Source organism: Pipistrellus kuhlii, unplaced genomic scaffold (assembly GCF_014108245.1).
Source record: "Pipistrellus kuhlii isolate mPipKuh1 unplaced genomic scaffold, mPipKuh1.p scaffold_m20_p_4, whole genome shotgun sequence".
Taxonomy (NCBI): domain Eukaryota; kingdom Metazoa; phylum Chordata; class Mammalia; order Chiroptera; family Vespertilionidae; genus Pipistrellus; species Pipistrellus kuhlii.
Genome location: NW_023425540.1, coordinates 57,926,512 through 57,945,689, shown reverse-complemented (window position 1 = coordinate 57,945,689; position 19,178 = coordinate 57,926,512). Strand labels below are relative to the sequence as shown.

The 19,178-nt window shown below is 38.3% G+C and overlaps 1 protein-coding gene across 1 annotated transcript in view; it reads right to left on the bottom strand.

The window, feature by feature from the left end:
- CAMK4 (calcium/calmodulin dependent protein kinase IV) overlaps positions 1–19,178 on the bottom strand; it is a 140,612-nt gene that overhangs the window by 55,788 nt on the left and 65,646 nt on the right. The window contains exon 3 of the mRNA XM_036409396.2: positions 12,895–12,973. Coding sequence (XP_036265289.1) covers positions 12,895–12,973 — 79 coding nt within the window. The remainder of the gene's footprint in view (positions 1–12,894; positions 12,974–19,178) is intronic.

The window sequence follows — 19,178 nt, the reverse complement described above, 5'->3', positions numbered from 1 at the left end:
TCTTTCTCTTGGTAGCAACATATAAATATATTGTATATATTTTCCCAACACATATAATTTTGCCAGAGCTTAGAGTGCCTGACTTAAAGACAGTGGTCACCATTTACAAATGTCTTTTGTTTCTATGAGAAGAAAAAACATTTACAATAAAGAATCCTCATTCCAATGAGAGACTTTTCAAAAGTCTCCTGTTTAATTACTATACATAATAAAACAATAAATAGCCATATGGTCATGCTAAGTTTATTTAATCAATATTTTTATTGATTTCAGAGAGGAAGGGAGAGGGAGAGCAAAAGAAAGAAACATCAATGATGAGAGAGAATCATTGATCGGCTGCTTTCTACATGTCCCATACTTGGGATTGAGCCCATAATCTGGGCATGTGCTCTGACTAGAAGTTGAGCTCCTGGTTCATAGGTTGATGCCCAACCACTTAACACTGGCTGGGTGCTAAATCTTCTTAAGCTATGGTAAAAGTTTTAGTCATTCATATGGTCAACTATAAGGCTCAGCGTGTTTTGACATATTTTTTGCCAAAGAAAATTAAATTATTAAAATTGATTCACAATGCAAAACAAAGTGTATTATATTAATACTAAGGCTGAATAAATGCTAGTAAGTGCAACTCAGCATACTTCTGAGAATATTCATAGATATCCATATAAAAATGCAACATCAGTTATAAATTTAGACTAAGAAGAAGGGATAAAGACATGTTCCTAAAAACCAATATGAAGCAGTTTCATAAGAGAGATTCATTGTGAACAAAGAAAAACAACTTAGTAAGGAGTAACCAAATGACTGTAGGCTGAATTGATAGGTCTGGGGCTTTCACAGTGAAGGAATAAAAAAAGGTATACACAATGCTCGATGACTCAAGAACTTTGGACACTGTTTCACCTGTCTGTCCCAGACACTAAACTATAGCGCAATTCAAGCTGCATATTAATCAAAACCTTTTTATTTTTTTAAATATATTTTATTGATTTTGTACAAAGAGGAAGGGAAAGAGATAGAGAGTTAGAAACATCGATGAGAGAGAGTCATCGATCAGCTGCCTCCTGCACACCCCCCACTGGGGATATGCCCGCAACTAAGGTACATGCCCCTGACCGGAATCGAACCCGGGTCCCCTCAGTCCCCAAGCTGACGCTCTATCCACTGAGCCAACCTTTTTAATGATAAGTAATACCAAGCTGAAATGTGCTTAAGCCAAAAAGGTAATTTATTAACACATATAATTGGAAAATCACAGCAAATCTATCTTCAAATATAACTAAATCTAGGGGGGGGGGGCTGTAATTATAGTGTTTTCATCCTTGTGTGTCCCCCCCCCCCCACCCCCCGTCTCTCACATTCTGCCCCCAAATGTCAGAACACATGGACATTGGAAGCCACAAGCCTATATTCTTCAGTTTCATATTTTAAAGAGAAAGAAGCACCCTTCTCCACTTGTACTATCTAACCTAAGGTAGTCATCTCCATGACCTTGCTAGTTTCTTACACCTGTAAAACAGTGTGTGTGCACTTACATTTCTGAAATAGTGTTTCTCAAACTTTTAGACTTTAGGAGGCACTCTCACAATTCCAAATAGCTACACACACTACAATATTGGTGATTAAAACAGATTTTTAAAGAAGTTTTTAATAACTTAGCCTGGCCAGTGTGGTTCAGTAGTTGAGCATTAAAAAGGTGTTTTAGTAACTAAAATATAGCAATATAACAATAATAAACCTGTTATATTTTAGCATAAGTAATATTGTCTTTAAAAATAACTACATTTTCCAAAATTAAAAAATGCATATACTCCTGTGCTGAGAGCTGAGAAAGTTGAGGGAGAGAAAAGAGAAAAGATTGAAAAATATGTGAAGAAGAAAGTAATGAGGACTAAATTGGAGGTTTGAGGGAGGAAGTGTAAAATGTTCTCTTGTAGAGTGAAAGAGCCTTATAAATTAAAAATGAAACCAGTGAATATGGTTGTGTGTTTTCTTCCAACCACTGGGATAAGAGCTGTACTACTTTGGTTAAGCTTTGGGGAGGTTAAAAAACCACTTATGTTTGTTAATTACTGTTGACCATCATGGTCACATCTGAGTTACCACAGCCCTGGGCATCAGCCACACCCTGTGGACATGGAGGTTCTCATAGAAACGTGAAAACTGGCACCATTTCTTCGCAGTGCCATTAGTAATTTTCACATGGTAAGACAGTACTTTTCCCAAAATGCTTTTTAAACTATCAAGAAGGCATGAAGCCAAAACCGGTTTGGCTCAGTGGATAGAGCATTGGGCTGCGGACTCAAGGGTCCAGGGTTTGATTCTGGTCAAGGGCATGTACTTTGGTTGCGGGCACATCCCCAGTGGGGGGTGTGCAGGAGGCAGCTGATCAATGTTTCTCTCTCATTGATGTTTCTAACTCTCTATCCCTCTTCCTCTCTTTAAAAAATCAATAAAATCTTTTTTTTAAAAGAAGGCGTGAAAATAAGGAAATTTACTCTTAATTTTACATTTCTTTCAATACTCAGTTGCGTAATTTCCAGACCATCTGAAGTGAGAGGCAGGACAATGTATACTCTCAGAGGCCCTGAGATACCCCTTTGATCTTAAAATGAAATGATTGTCTCTTAGTTATAAAACTGAGTAATTAGATATCCCAGAAGCTTCTGACTTTGTAATTTGTAAATTAACAAACACAAAAATTACGCCTGGAAGAATTAGCATTTTGAATCCCAACAGTTGCATTTTGGGTTGAATCTTTTACTGAGCGTAGCTTTGAATAGGGGAAAGCCCAGACACTTAGAAACTTGCCTGATTTTGTCCTAAGATAATTAAGACCTTCAAATTCCCTGGTTAACATTACTCATGGATGCTAAAAACTTCCTAAAAAGACAACAAAAAAAGAACGGCAATAGGGGGGAAATGTTTTTAAATGACTTCAAAAGTAGTATAATCGTGCTGTGGGGCTGGAATTGGAAAGAAAGAGATCTTAAAGATTTAAGGTTTGAAAAACTCCATTACTGATTTTGCTGCACAGCAGTATTCTTACTCCATGTAGAAGTGTGGATGTGACTCCCTTACTGAGGAAGCTTCCTAACATGAGCGAACCCCAGAAGATACTAGGTCTTTCCAGAATTAGAAACTCAAGTTTCAGCTCGGTCCTTTTCAACATCGTTTTCTTTATAGGAGTGTGCACATCCTCAATGCACGCCCATCAGCATGGCCTTAAGCCTCTTTTTGGTGAAAGGACTCAGTTTAAAAGCTCTCCGTATGCATAATTGGGTAGATATGAGCACATTCCTGCTCCTATCCCAGCTTTGCTCTCTCTCCAATGCTTGCCAGGACTATTTTAAATGAAAAGAGATTAAACTGAAGAGGAAAAGAAAGAAAAAAACAAACCCTAAAATATCTTTGACTAAAAATGTTAAGTGTTGTTACTCCCAGATATCCAGTGGTACTTGTCTTACGAGGAATTTTAATTGTGATAATTTTAATTTTAATTGTAAAAATACTTGAAAATAAATTTTCAGATGTAAGTATGGTAGGTAAATCTTGACACCCACATTCCCCTTCATAAAAATACATCAGAATTTGAAAGATGAAGACGATAATCTTGGATCTGCTTTGATTTATCATTAAAAGAAATCATTCACAGTTTATAGTGCTCTAGTATGTATGTCACACCTCGAAACTCATCGCAACACCTACACGTGTCTCGATGTCTTGATGGGAGAAACAGTTCCAGACTATCCTGATCTCAAATCTCAAAGGAAAATCCTCACAGTGACAGCTGGATATGTTGTAAGAGGATAAAAAGCCATTACAGATATAACCATCCCTTTGATATAGCTTTCAAACTTCTGGGGTAGAGATAAGTCTGAGAAGCTTGAACTGAATTTATCCTGTGACACTGACACTTGCAGCAGAAAGGAAACTGGAGCTCGATAAACCCAACCGCACCTGGGCCATCACTGCATCCCCTCTGACAGTAAGACAAAGAGCAGAAAGAGCCATGGCAAGCAAAGCCTGTATTTTGTATATTTTACTCCTCCAGTTGTTTTTTGTTGGTGGCTGTTGTATGCTGACACTTCTTAAACGAAGGTTTTAACAGCATTGGAAAAGAGATATGTTGCTTGTATTCTCTGCACATAGGGAATATTATGTATTATAACCTTGTTTCCCAGTGTGACTTAGAACTGCACTCGACTTCTCTGTTCATCTTTTATAAGCTTACCAGCCAGCATCTTTTAGTTTTCATCCTAAATATGGGCCATGAACACGCCTGACCTCTTATTTGTCTTTTTCAGGACCTAGTTGGTATAAGTGGGAAGGGCCTGGATTGGGAACTGGGTTCAAATTCTACAGGCCATTATGTACTTCTCTAAAACTCCTGTAAGTAATCCAGTTCCCTGGGGCACTGGGCATTAACATGTGACAGGGGCTACCAATACTGTTTAAGGATGAAACACAGGCTCCATTCTCACTAGCATTATGCTCCTTTACTGTTAAAACTGCTGAAGTGGCAAATGCTGATTCAAGTGCTTACTTAAAAAAAAGACAGTTGAAAGCTAATTCAATCCTGAAAATTATTTGGATCTCTTCTAATTAATATCCTCTGCACATAGCCGTTAATCCCTCCCTTTTAACAAAGGAAAGGTTTTGGAGTTCCATAACTTGGCCTTTTGTAAGCCTTGTTTCTCTCTTTCCTTGCTTCTCACTTTGGATGGATGGAAGAAGTTTTGACCACCATTCAACTTCGTGCCATGAAGAAATACAAAAATAAAAATGGATTAAAAATGTTTTCCCTGTTAACACGAAGATTCTAGATTTTCTCCTTCTCACCAAGGTATGACTCCTAAGTTTGCATTGAGGCTGACAGGCTCTGTTCCTCGGGCTCTCTCAGCTCCCCTGGTTGTGGTCCACTGGGTACCAGTACCCCAGCTCCAGGCTCCTGACCTTGGGCCCCTGTCAACTTTCTGCTGCCAGCACCTCTCCTTCGGTTACAAGACCTTTCTCACTCAGACAAGACCTTTCTCACTCAGCTATCGGAGAAATAGTAACGTAAGTTCTCCCTCTAAGATTTCCTCTATTTTGGCTAGTTACACATCTCCTTTTTCTGCTCCATAGACTCTATATGAAAGGGAAAGGACACTTTAACTCAAACCACCTACTACTTAGAAAAGTACTAGTTGGTAATATGATAACTTGAGTGGATGGTGTAACTGCAAAGTTTGTTTTGTTTTAGGCAACAGCAAACAGGCATATGCCTAATATTGCTTAAATGCTCGTATGCATATTTATTCTCTCCCTCTCCCTCTCCTTCTCCCTCCTCTCCCCTTCCTTCTTCTCCTCCCTCCTTCCCTCTCCCTCTCTCTGCTTGTCCTCTCCCTTGTTTCATCTTGTCTCTGAATTATGGTGTTTGGTTTTAACAAAATATCTATGAGTTTAATATAATACAATGGCATGATGGATAAGCAAGCTGAACATTCTAGCAATATTTCTATCAAAAAAGAAAACAAATCAAACTCTAACTACTAATTCTCTAAAAGAATGTTCAGATATCCAAGTGGCTCTTTGACTGGTAAGGCATACCAACCAGGCCAAGCTTTTAACATTCCACCCCACTACCTTTCTTCTCTTGTAGACAATTACATGTCTACAAACCGAACAGAAATATCCCTGTTCCTATTCCAGGAAACCTGGTTTAATAGTCCCTATGAAAATCAATAGGTTCCAACTGACAGAATGCTTGAGAAGTTTCGCTTCACTTGACGCAGCTTGTTATCTGCAAATTACTTTCCTTAATATGTTCTGAGACCTCAATTGGGCCAAAAAAAACCTATTTCAGCCAGTGATTTATTATTCTCCTCCCCATCACTGACCAAAGGTGACCTTGCCTACACGTCTCAAGCATGCCCATGAATGGTTAAAAGTGGCTAGAGTGGTGTAAAAATGCTATCTTTAACCCAAATTGACCCAGCCCTCTCTCTTATGTACATTATAGCAACTGGAAAATGAACGACCCATGGTTATTTTTCTGTTCTCACAGGTTAGAAAGAGAAAAGATCAAGTATTCCTCAGTTTACCCAGTGATATAAATGGCACTATTTCTATTTTGGAATTAAGGAACCTGGAAACCTCCTCTAATGGAGATGCCCCAGAGATCCACCTACAAGAGTTGGGAGGAAGCCTGTGTGCATTCTATAGTTTAATCTAGAGCAACCTTTCAAATTCCCCTGCAGCATCATCGTTATATGCAATATACTCAAATGCTAACTTATAAGAATATAGGGAAAATGACTAGAAGTTAAAAACTAACTCATAGGATAACTAGCAAGTCACAATGTATGATTCTTCATCTAAGAGCATAAAAGGTCATACTAGCACCCATGAAAAATTTTACGTGTTATGGGCATTTACTAGGTGAATGTTAAATTATTCACGGAAAACATTTCCAGAAATTTATAGGTAACTTTATGTTACAATAACTAAAAAATGACAGAATTCAGACTTCGAGCAGCTTCTACACTGTGGTCTAGTCACACTGCTCCAGGGGTAAGAATCAGAACAGAGCTATAGTGTTCAAAGTGTTCCAAATGCAGGAATTCCAGGCACTCAAGATTTGTGTAAGTGTGAAGCAATACGATCATAAATCTTTATTTAGTACCACATTAAATTTATGGATACAATATATATTCCCATTTTTAACAGAAATTTTAAAGGTATTCCAAAAACAATGTAATTAATTTTGTTCATACAGAAATGCACAATATGTCTGGCGCTGCTAGCTGTACAGTTTTAAAAAAAATGATTTCAGAGAGAGGAAGGGAGGTGGAGAGAGGGACAGAAACCTCAATGATAAGAGAGAATAACTGATAGGCTGCCTCCTGCATACCCCCTACCAGGATCAAGCATGAAACCTGGGCATGTGCCCTGACTAGGAATCAAACCATGACTTCCTAGTTCATTAGTGTACACTCAATCGCTAAGCCACACCAGCCAGGCTAACTGTGCAGGTTTAAATCAAGCTAATGGGAACATTAGAATTGCATAGAATAAACTGGTACTATTATAAAATATCTGTCTGATCCCATTATAATTAATAATAAGAATAACGTTCACCTTTTATTATATGCTTTCAGGGTGATGAGAAATATGTTCCATACATTATCTCATTATTATCTTTGCTAGAACAACATGAGCTAGACGTTCTTAAACCCATTTTACAGGTGAAGGAAGTGAGACAGATTTACATAATTTGTTGTAGAGTCACACAGGGAGGAAGTGGCAGAAGTGATCCAGAACCCAAAGTGTCCAGCTCTGGAGCCCACAACTGCATAGCCATTCATCAGGAAGACTCAGAATACCTATACATCCTGAATTTACACACTGAGATTAATTCTTAGATTCAATACTAGGCATACCAAGAAAGGGAAAAGATTCTGCAGTAAACTGAATGGATTCTTTTTCAAGAATTAAGCTACATAGTTTGAAATTTCATCTGAATTCCAGAATTCAAATATTTGTCTCCAAAATTCCAGTGATACTATAAGTTAGTGGTGAGCATAATTTTCTTACATCTCACTCAGATCTTAAAAACAAGCTTTACTGATAGGATCAAAGTGTGTGATTATTTAAATATACCCTAAGGTGTGTACTCCTATGAAAGGTAAAGCAAATAAATCGTCCCTGAAATAGTGGCTTCTTATCACCATGTCAATCTTCAAAAGTTGAGATTCCATTTTACTCAGCAAAATTCAGTCCAGGCTGAAGGTTCCAGGTGCTTAATCTCTTCAATTTTAGCACACACACTCCCTTTTGTGCAGTTTTAAGATCAGCATATTCAGTCTTGCAACATTAGTTAAAAGGTTCCATCTTGTAAATCACTTGTTGTCCTACTAGCTATGTTTGTCAGATTCCTTTAATATCCCAAAGTCATTAACCTGAGGAAGTAGCTCAGTAAATCTTTCAACTCTAACTCAATTTCTTCTAAATATCACAACAAATGGGATGACAGAGGGCTCATGCATAAAGGGAAAAAAATTGCCTTTTTTCCTTCATACTTGATTCTTGTTTTATAAAGTTATAGTAAGTTCTACCATGCCTGCAAACCAATTTGTTCTTATGTGCAAATGAGGTAAATGGCACTGCCTGTAATTATTTCCAAATAAAAAGTTACAAAATAGGCCACCTTTCCCACAGAGGAGAGAGTATCGATGCCACTCCTAGTGATTTGACTTCTTCAGTACAAGAATCACTAATCCAAAGTGGGAAAAAGTTATAAATACCCAACTAAAATGGCCACTCAATTAGTTTCTCTATCCTTTGTCCTCATTAATGATGCAATGAGACATGATAATATTGTTTCTGAACACATCCAGGTTTTTTCAGTACAGTAAAAAGTTGTGTCAACTATATTTTCTATTTTCTGGTATTAAAATAGACCTATCATTGAGAATCACCAACACTTACCATTCAGATACTGCAAGATCTGAAAATGCTTTCGAATGTTAAAAGTAATGCTAAAAGTTATATAGAACAGAATCTCATTGTTGAAGCTATGCCTTTCCCAAACTTTCTGTTAGGAGAATTTTCATTGGTATATGCTGAAATGTTGAAATACCATCATGGACACTAGCATACAGTCTTAAATTCAATAATGGGTTTTTGTTATATTTCCTGTCCCTCTCTACCCCACTCCCATATTCTCTCTGTCTCTCTGTCTGTCTGTCTCTCTATCTCTCTTTTGGTTGATTTGCTTTTCAATATACTTTAATTCTTTGAATTATAGTTTTCTAAATATATGGTATTATATCCATTTATAAAACATCCTACGTATTGAAGAGGTAATATACAAATTGACCATCATTCCAACAAGATGGCTGCCTCCATGTGGACACAAGATGGCCACCACAAAATGACCAGTAGGAGAGGGCCATTGTAGGCGATCAGGACAGCAGGGGAGGGCAGTTAGGAGGGACCAGGCCTTCAAGGGAGGGCGGTTGGGGCAATCAGGCCTTCAGGAGAGGGCAGTTAGGGGTTACCTGGCTGGCAGGAGAGAGCAGTTGGGGGCAACCATGCCTTCACAGGAAGGCAGTTGAGGGGGACCAGGCCTGCAGGGGAGAGGAGCTAGAGGAGACAAGGCTGGCAAGGGAGGGCAGTTAGGGGTGACTGGGCCAGCAGGAGAGGACAGTTAAGGGCAACGAGACTGGTAGGGGATGGCAGCTAGGGCAATCAGGCTGGGAAAGGAGGGAAGTTAGGGGTGATTGGACCAGCAGGGGAGGGCAGCTGGGGGTGACCAAGCCTGCAGGGGAGGACAGTTAGGAGTGACCAGGCTGGCAAGGGAGTGGTTAGAGGGTGATCAGGTTGGCAGGCAGAAACGGTTAGGAGCAATCAGGCAGTCAGGCAGGCGAGCGGTTGGGAGCCAGCAGTCCTGGATTGTGAGAGGGATATCCGACTGGGGTCCCAGATTGGAGAGGGTGCAGGCTGGGCTGAGGGACACCACCCCATGCACAAATTTCATGCAACGGGCTTCTAATATGGTAAAAATATTTGTATTATAAGTACATGTTAATTACCCACAGGGATATTTTATTAGCTAACATACCCAATGGTCTGAACATGATAATTCATGTTCATTATCAGTATTAACTATGTCTTGTACCTGACCAACAATGGGATATGAATTTCTCCATAAGAGCTGGTGCTTTCTAGGGATAAATGAGAGTATTTGTCTACCACAAATATATGAGTGCCTAATGGATTCTCAATGATGATCAGGGTGTTTTGTAGGGAAATAAGTCTCTTATTGCCAATGTAAACGGAATTCTTTATAAAATATTAAGCTCTGAGAAAGGTACCTAATACTACCACAAAATAAAATGTGGGTAAACTATCCTGAAAAAGCCCTTAAATAAATCCTGGAAAAGGATTATTGTTATCAAATAATTAACCTTAAAAAAGATAGGAAACTTTCATTGCACTTCTTACAGATAGTATTATGGAAGGAATTATGCCTCCCCCCCCCAAAAAAAAAAAAAAAAATGATTTGTTGAAGTCCTAACCCCCTAGTACTTCAGAATGTGATCTTATTTTGAAATTGGGTTGTTGTAGATGTAAGTAGTCAATTGAAGATGAGGTCATACTGGAGTAGGGTGGACTCTTAATCCAATAGGACTGGTGTCCTTATAAAGACGTATATTTGGACACAGACTTGCACTGGGAAATATGATGTGCAGACATACAGGGAGAAGATGGCCATGTGACAAGGAGGCAGCAAGTAGAGTGATGCATTTACAACAAGGAAACCAAGCAATAGCTGGCTGTCATCAGGAGTATGGAGAGAGGCAGGGGACAGATTGTCCCTCAGAGCCCTAGCAGAAGCCAGCCATGCTGACACCTTGATTTTAGACTTCTAGCCTTCAGCACTATAAAAGAATACCAATTTCTGTTGTTTTAAGTCAGTTGGGTAGCTTAGTATGGCAGCCTTAGAAAACTCTCATAGACAATCTTTCAGATTTCTTAGGTTTGGGTCTAGTCATAAAATGACAACCTAACAAACTATCCAGTGAAATAGTATAGTGGTCCCAAAGTTGTTGAATTAAACAATATGTATCTATAATACTACATTGAGCCACATAAAACTGCCATTTTGTAAGGGGGGGAATGATTTAATAGAGGTAATTTTATGTGGCTCCATATAATAGATTGCATAAATAATTCAAATTTTCTGAATTATATTGCATAAATAATTCAAGTTTTCTGAATTATTTTTCTCCTCAAGAGCAGATCCTTGGCTGGACTTGCTAGGAAAATACTTTGTTTTCCCTGCATCACTTTCCCTCTATATATTTCTTCAGCTTCATTCACTTCACTCAGATAAGCAAGTTTCCATCTCCAAGACCTATGTGGAATAAAACATTGGGGGCAATTGCCCTTTGAGGTGGGGTTTTTTTTTTCTTCCCCTCCACCCCTTTGAGGTTTTGCCTGCTATTTCTCTCCTCTCCATGCATGGTTTATTCTATTATAGAAAACAATGCCGGGGATTCTACTAATTCGTGTTCAAAGCTGAGTTTCTCCAGGGGATTTTCTCTTCTTCCATTTGGCACAGCAGTGACTGTGTCTGACAACATCTGCCTGCAGCACTGCTCTGCAGCTCCATCTGACTCTTGGTTCCCATCCACGTTCTCTTCCTGCCTGAGGAAGATGTTTCCACAACAGAGGTGGAGACGAGAGCACAGTGAGGGCAAACAAGTGCTTCACTTTCCAATGAGAACGAGTCAGGAGCCTACCAAATGTTTCATTCAAAGTTTTTTACTTAAATCAGCACTCACTGGAGCATTCACAGATCATTTCTGAATGTTTATTTTTCTGTATTTTCATGTATCTAGTGCCTTTAAAGATTTCCTCAAATATGAGAAGAAAAATAACCACTCACACATTTTACTGACAATGTTTTTAACCTGCAGGAAAGGATACAACCAAGTCCAAAAATGTCTCATGTGTGATTCTGGATTAAGTATGCCAATTTAGTTAGATAAGAAGCAGATATTTAACAGAAAATTCTATTTCATAGAAATTTTAATAATCTTTAATTCAAATAAATTTTATGACTATCAGAAACTGATTTAAGAGAAAATTTCAAACCTTGCCAATCAAAAGATTTCTCTACATTCTGGGATAACTTAAATCATCGCCTACACTAAAAAGGAAATCCAGAATATAGAGCTGATTAGTAGCATTTGCCATTAAATTGCCAACGTCAGCCCTGGCCAGTTTGGCTAAGTGGACAGAGTGGACTGAAGGTCGGGGGCACAAGCCTGAGTTGTGGGCTCAGTCCAATGTGCAGGAGGCAGCCAATCAATGTTTCCCTCTCATCACTGATGTTTCTATCTCTCTCTTCCTCTCCCTTCCTCTCTGAGATCTACAAAAACATTCAAAAAGTATTACCAACTTCAATTAAACTGTCATTGTTAGTTTGCTATAGCTTTAAACTCTGAGATTGTTTCCTAATATTATGCTACTTTACTGAAAACCCTGTGCTATTATTCTCATCTTCACTATATGAGATTCTAAAATTTCCCTGTGCCAGACGATGCATAAATAGCTGGTGATACTAAGTTGTCTTCAGGAAAGTAAATCCATTGCCCTAAAGCAGGCATTATTTGACTTCAAATTTATGATACTTCTCAGTATACTTTATAACTGTGTTCCCAAAGTGTATATATATTTCACATACTTGACATAAAATTTGAGAAAGGAAGATGTGCTATAAAAGAAAATGCTGTCTTTTTGTGGTTTTATAAGGAGAAACAACCTAAGGACAGAAAATGCATGTGGGGCATTAGAATGACAAATGCCCTCTGGGGCATGTGGTGTAGTAGTTACATCCTACTGGCATTTGTATTTTGAACTTTCACCTGCATTTCTCACTCACTGGAGACAAGCCTAAGTAACCTTTGCCTCCTCAGTTCTCCCACAGATATAGAGCAAAAAGAAGAAATCCCCAAACAAACTTTCTTAGATGAATCAATTCAGTCACAGAGACATTAGCCTTTGTCCTGGTGTAATTCACTGAAGCAAACCCAACATTTGAAATCTAGGCCTGTATATATACCTAAAATCATGACTGATCCACAAAGCAAGATTTACCTGCCAGATCTAAATGCTTTTCCTCCCCACCCTTCTCCTCCCCTCATCCAATCTGAGATCCAGCTGCTTTCAGAGGCACAAGCAGTTCCCATCAGACAACAAACAACCCATTTGGTGGCACCCTCATAACTGAAATTCAAATGAGTGGCTCTTTGGCCCCTTTGCCCCTTGCATCAGGGTGTTTGGCTTCTTCAGGTAACAGACCCCTTAGAGATGCTAGTATAGATAATGAAATAAACTTACTGTTTTCTTTAACACCTTGAGAGCATAAGGCTTCTGATTCCCCTTCTGTTTGCATCTGTACACAATGGATGTAGCACCCCTTGAGGGACAAAAGACAAAAAGAAAATGTTATGCTCTGGAAATGCAATATAGGGCAAACCTTGAAAACACGTACCTCTTGCAGTTACTCTCATAGTTGACATATAGTTTATAAGTTTATAAGTTCTACTGTTGAGAGTATTTTTTTTTTTAAATCTTAAAACTGAATGTAGCTGGCTCCAAAAAAAATCCCAGGGTTTCCAGCCCGCTCTTTCCCTTTGCCCCATCCCCATACAAGCAACAACGCGCCGACTGTTGCCAATAGTGGCTCCATAATAAACGAGGCCTTCAGGTGAGAATGGCTTGTTGGGTGCATATCCACTCAACCTGAGAAATCCCTGAGCTTTCCTAAAAGTGGGAGTTTGGAGAGAAAAAAGGCTTGGTGGTGTCAGTGAGAGGATTTAAGTTTTAGCCCTTGGTCAGGGCAGTCTCCACTAGTTGGCAAGGGAGCTGGGGATCTTTGAGAATTTACACCATTTGGTGCCCTAGCATTCTCCTAGAGCCAGTGTTAGTCCTACAGAGATCCTGGTTCCTGTGTGTTAGTGAATACTGCTACCATTTATTTCACCTGCCCTAACAAATGAGTTGTGTGAAATGTAAAGGAGAAAATGCTATTTAAAATGGTGAAAGATATATAGGGGGGAAAAAGCTTGAAGGAGCCGAAACTGATTTGGCTCAGTGGATAGAGCATCAGCTTGCGGACTGAAAGGTCCCAGGTTCAATTCCGGTCAAGGGCATGTACCTTGGTTGCGGGCATATGCCCAGTGGGGGATATGCAAGAGGCAGCTGATCGATGATTCTCTCTCATGGATGTTTCTAACTCTCTATCCCTCTCTCTTCCTCTCTGTAAAAAATCAATAAAATATATTTTTTTAAAAATAAAGGCTTGGAGGAGCTCAGTTGGTGTAACTCAGTGGTTGAGTGTCAACCTATGAACCAGTTTTTGTTTTGTTATTTTAATTTCCATTTGCAAAATAAATAAATAAATAAATAAAAAGAGTCTATATTGAACTGAAAAATCAAGACCAAACTATATATATGCTATGTATAGAAAACCATGTGGAATCTAACAAGCAAAATAAACTGATGAACAAAATAGAACCAGAGTCCTGATACATGGGACAGACTGACAGCTGTCAGAGGGGAGGAATGGGGGGACTGGATGAAAGGTGAAGGGATTAGCCAAAGAACATATATGCATGACCCATAGGCAAAGACAACAGTGTGGTGACGGCCAGAGGGGAGTGGGGAACAGGAGCAGAGGAGGAGAGATGGAGACATCTGTAATAGTATCAACAATAAAAATAAAGTTTAAATAAAGAAATAAATAGAAAGGTACAAATAGGTTAAAAATAAAATGATAGGAAAGAGATACCATGCAAACACTATGAAAATAAATCAGGGATAGCTATACTAATATTAGGTTAACTAGACTTCAGAACAAAGATAGAGATATTACTTAATCATAAAGGGGTCAATTTCCCAAGATGACATAACAAATATAATTGTTATACACCTAACAATAGCACTTCAAACTGCATGAAGCAAACACTGACAGTACCAAAAGGAGAAATAAAAAATACCCTAATATAGTTGAAGACTTCAAAGAACACCGTTAACAATCAATAAAAAGAAAAAAGTAGACAAATTGTCCTAAAGATGTAGAAGAAACGAACAGTACTTTCGACTAAATTAACCTAATTGGCAATTTGAGAGAACTCCACATAAAAACAGAATACACATTCTCTTCAAAGTCAGAAGATTCACGTACTTGATTCCCAGATTCACTACAAAGCTACAGTAATCAAGAGTGGTATTGGAGGAATAATAAACATGGAGACAAATGGAACAGAAAGAAGAATCCAAAAATCATCTTATACTTATATATGGCCCATTGGTTTCTGACAAAGGTGAAAAAATAATTTAATGAAGAAAAGACAGTCCTTCCAACTATAAATAGTGCTAGAACAACTAGACATATACCAGTATGTAAAACCCCCCCCAAATCTTTACATACTCCTCATACTATACAAAAAGTACTTAAAATGAATCACAAATATAAATGTAAAACCTAGAACTCTAAAGCTTTTTATAAAAATAAAGGAGAAAATTATGCAGCCTTAAATGTTTTTTAAAAAATATATTTTATTGATTTTCACAGAGAGGAAGGGAAAGGGATAGAGAGCCAGAAATATCGATGAGAGAGAATCATCGACCAGCTGCCTCCTGCACACACCCCACTGGGGATGTGCCCGCAACCAAGGCACATGCCCTTGACCGGAATCGAACCTGGGACCTTTCAGTCCGCAGGCCAATGCTCTATCCACTGAGCCAAACCGGTTTCGGCAGCAGCCTTAAATATTTAATGCTGTCTTATCAAAAAGAAACAAAAGTACAGTGCATGAAAGAACAAATAAATAGGACTTAATTTAAAATAAGAATACTTTATTTGAAAGTCACAGGCAGGGGGAAAAGTATATACAAATCACATGTCTAACCAAAGGACTTGTGTTTAGAATTATAAAAATCCTTGAAGCCCAATAATAAGAAAACAAACAACGCATTTGAAATATAGATATTTAAACATATACTTCAACAAAGCAAATATCTGGATGGAAAATAAGCACAAGGAAAGATGCTCAGTATCATTAGTCATGAGGGAGATGCAAATTAAAACCACAATAAGATACAACTACTTACTTATTGGATGTGGCGAGCTGGCATGGCCCTGGCATACTCAGCCTCAAGGTGCCTTATGTGCTCGCCAGCTCAGCCAGGTTCAGTGAGCCTGAGAGGGGGCGGTGAAGAATTTAGAAAAGACAGACAAGAGGATGAAAACTGGGTCTCGGTGGGGCGCTAACCTCTGTAATGAAGAGCTAGCGACAGTGCCACGGACTACAAGCCATGTCTTTATTTTATAGCCAGGTGCCATGAGGCAAAGTAAGGGCGTGGTCAAGGTGTTTACTGCCTACTCATGGGTTTTGAATCTACTCAATTACATGCACCTGAACTCTATCAAGCCCACATCACTCAGACAGGTGGGACCACGTGTTGGGACCATAGGCACAAGCTTACAACTTAAAGCTGTTGGTTATAATTGCGCTGGGAGGGCTCTGCCCTACAAGCTGAGACTTGCACGTGGCCATGGCAGGACTGTACCCTCTCATTAGTCCGAGGATTGACCTGTTAAACACTGTAGCCCAGGGGTCTTCAAACTTCTCTCATTATGACGATCACCTGGTGGAGGTGTTAAAACACAGATTCCTGATAGCACTTCTTATAGTTGGGATCCGGGAATCTGTGTTTTAACAACTCCACCAGGTGATTCTCATAATGAGAGAAGTTTGAAGACCCCTGCTGGCCGCTCTTCACATTTAGACACCTTATGGAGAGACAATATCATGGGCTGGCAAGGTTGCAGAAACAATGAAACTCTCATACGTGGCTGGTGGAAATGCAAAAATGATAGGGCCCCTTTGGAAAACAGCTTGGCAGTTTTTGGAGGGTGGGTGGGAAGAGATCAACCAATGAACTTGTATGCATGTATGCATAACCTGTGGACACAGATGATGGGGTAGTGAGGGCAGGCGCGGGAGGAAACCGGAGTGAGCTGGTAAAGGCTAATGGGGAAAATGAGGATCTATATAAAACTTTCAACAATAAAGATTTTTAAAAAAGAAAGAATACTATATGACCCATCCATTCACTCCCAGGTATTTACCCAAGTGAGATGAAAGCTATGTTCACTCACAAACTTGAACATGAATCTTTATAGCAGCCTAGTAGTAATCCCCTGAAACTGCAAACAACTCCACTATCCCTCAACTGAAAAATAGATTGACAGTATGTGGTACATCTATATAGTGAAAGACTACCCAGAAATAAAAAGAAATGAATGAGGGTACACATAACAGCTTGGGTGATTCTCTAAATTAACACCCTCAGTGAAAGAAACTATGTCCAAAAAGCTATCAGCTGTATGACTCTTCACATTAACTTCCCAATAATTTCAATATACAAACAGTTATCTTAGCAAAGCTTTAAGAAAATTTTTTCAACAAAATACACCTTCAATTGATGGATCTCAGGACACAAGTACGTTAGAATTAACTTTTTATTTTTTGTACGTGAGGAATCTATTAAGAAATCCTATTTTACTTTGCTAAGTAATGGACTTGTTAATGTTACAGACTTTTAAATTTTTTCCAGCTTTATTGCAATATAATTAACATATAACATGGTGAAAGTTTAAGGTATATAAGATAATGACTTGATATATGAATACTGTAAAATGATTGCCACAATAGTAATAATGTTAGTTAACATCTATGACCTCACATAGGTACAATTTTAGAAATAACTTTTTAAAGTGTAGAAATATTAAGTTAAAAGAATAGGACAGTCCTAGCCAGTTTGGCTCAGTGGATAGAGTAATGGCCTGCAACCAAAGGATCCTGGGTTTGACTCAGGTCAAAGGAAAGTACCTTGGTTGCAGACTCCTCCCCTGCATGGCCTGAACCCTGGTCAGGATGCATGCAGGAGGCAACCAATTGATTTGTTTCTCTCACATCAATGTTTTTCTCTATTTTTCCTTCTCTCTTCTTCTCTCCCTAAAAATCAAAGGAAAAATAACCTCAGGTGAGGATTAACAACAAAAAGAATAGAACAGCTCATATAAATTTATGTAAAATATTTCAGTAATTTTCTCAAAATATAGTTTATATTCTTTGCTAAAATTAAATTATTATGTGTATAAATATAATTTTTATGTTTATTTTTATTAAATTATCTGTGTACATATTTATTATCTGTGTACAGATAATAATTTATGTGTATAAATATAATTTCAGAAATATATAAATTTTATATAAATTTACTATGTTTATATAAAAATAAAAATTATTGTGCATAGTAAGTTAATTTTTAATATAGAATAACATTTTGTTATAATGCTGAATTCTTGCTTCAAAAAAGATGATATGAAGAGAGAAAAAACATAAAATTTTCTGAGAGCCAAAGGCAGAAAAAAGATCAGAGATTAGAGGATATTATATTCAGAGTTATTCAACTGAAAAAAAAAATGCTTCACTGCTCACGTCTATTCATTTTTAACATACTCTTTAACAAAAAGGCCAAGAAATATAGAAACTAGAAATTATTCTGCTATTACTTGGATGAGAAAGAAAATCAATACTCCTTGGGAATCAGAACCTGACTTCTACTTTCAAATTGCTTTTGTTTAACAGAAATCTGGAAAAATAATTTTTAGCTTTTGTCTTGTCTAATATGGTTATTTTTTTAAAAAAAGTTAAAGGCAAAAGGCTCTAAATGTAGACTACCCTGTTTCATATCAGAGAACAAAGAAAATGTAGTCAACCTACTTTATCATGTGTACATGATAACTGTAATGTGATGTATATGCTATTTTATATGTTTACTAGAGGCCTGGAGCATGAAATTTGTGTGCAGGTGTAGTCCCTAGGCCTGGTCTACAATCAGGACCATCTTCCCTAGATGCCTGCAGCTGGTCCCCCCCCCCCCCCCACCACCCACCCTGGCTCCCCATTCACCATCGGATGACCTATGTCTGCGGGCTGGGGAAAGAGACCGAGAGGTGGTCAGTGCACCTCATAGTGACTGGTCCGGTGATCATTCTGGTTGTTCCCTTATTAGTGTCAATTTGCATATTACCCTTTTATTATATAGGCTGGAGGCCTGGTGCACAGGTGAGGGCTGGCTGACCTGCCCTATGGGGGCCCCGAATCAGGGTGGGGGTCCCCATTGGGGGGTGGAGCCAGCCAGGATGAGGGGCAGCAGTCTTTCTGTTCTCTGGTTGTTCTAGTTGTTCTGCCATTTCAATCACTGGGTTTTTATTATATAAGATATTATATACACACACATACCCCTGGTAAGCTATTAAGAAGCATTTGATGTTGATATTTGGCTAAACTTATGGATGTATGGAAAAAGCTCCATATATATTTATTTGCCTAGAGACATTTCAAGTATAGAGTCTTTTGCTACCCATTTAGGGCTACTTAGTACAGAAAAAAAGGGAGCTTTTTAACCTACAATTTATCTTTATATGTTCCTCCCACTCAACATTTAAAGAAATATCAAAATTTTTTTCATCCCTTTTATAAAACATGTTTTTTTATTTTCTTTTTCCATAATCTCACTCCTTTATTCTCCCCTTTGCTCTTTTT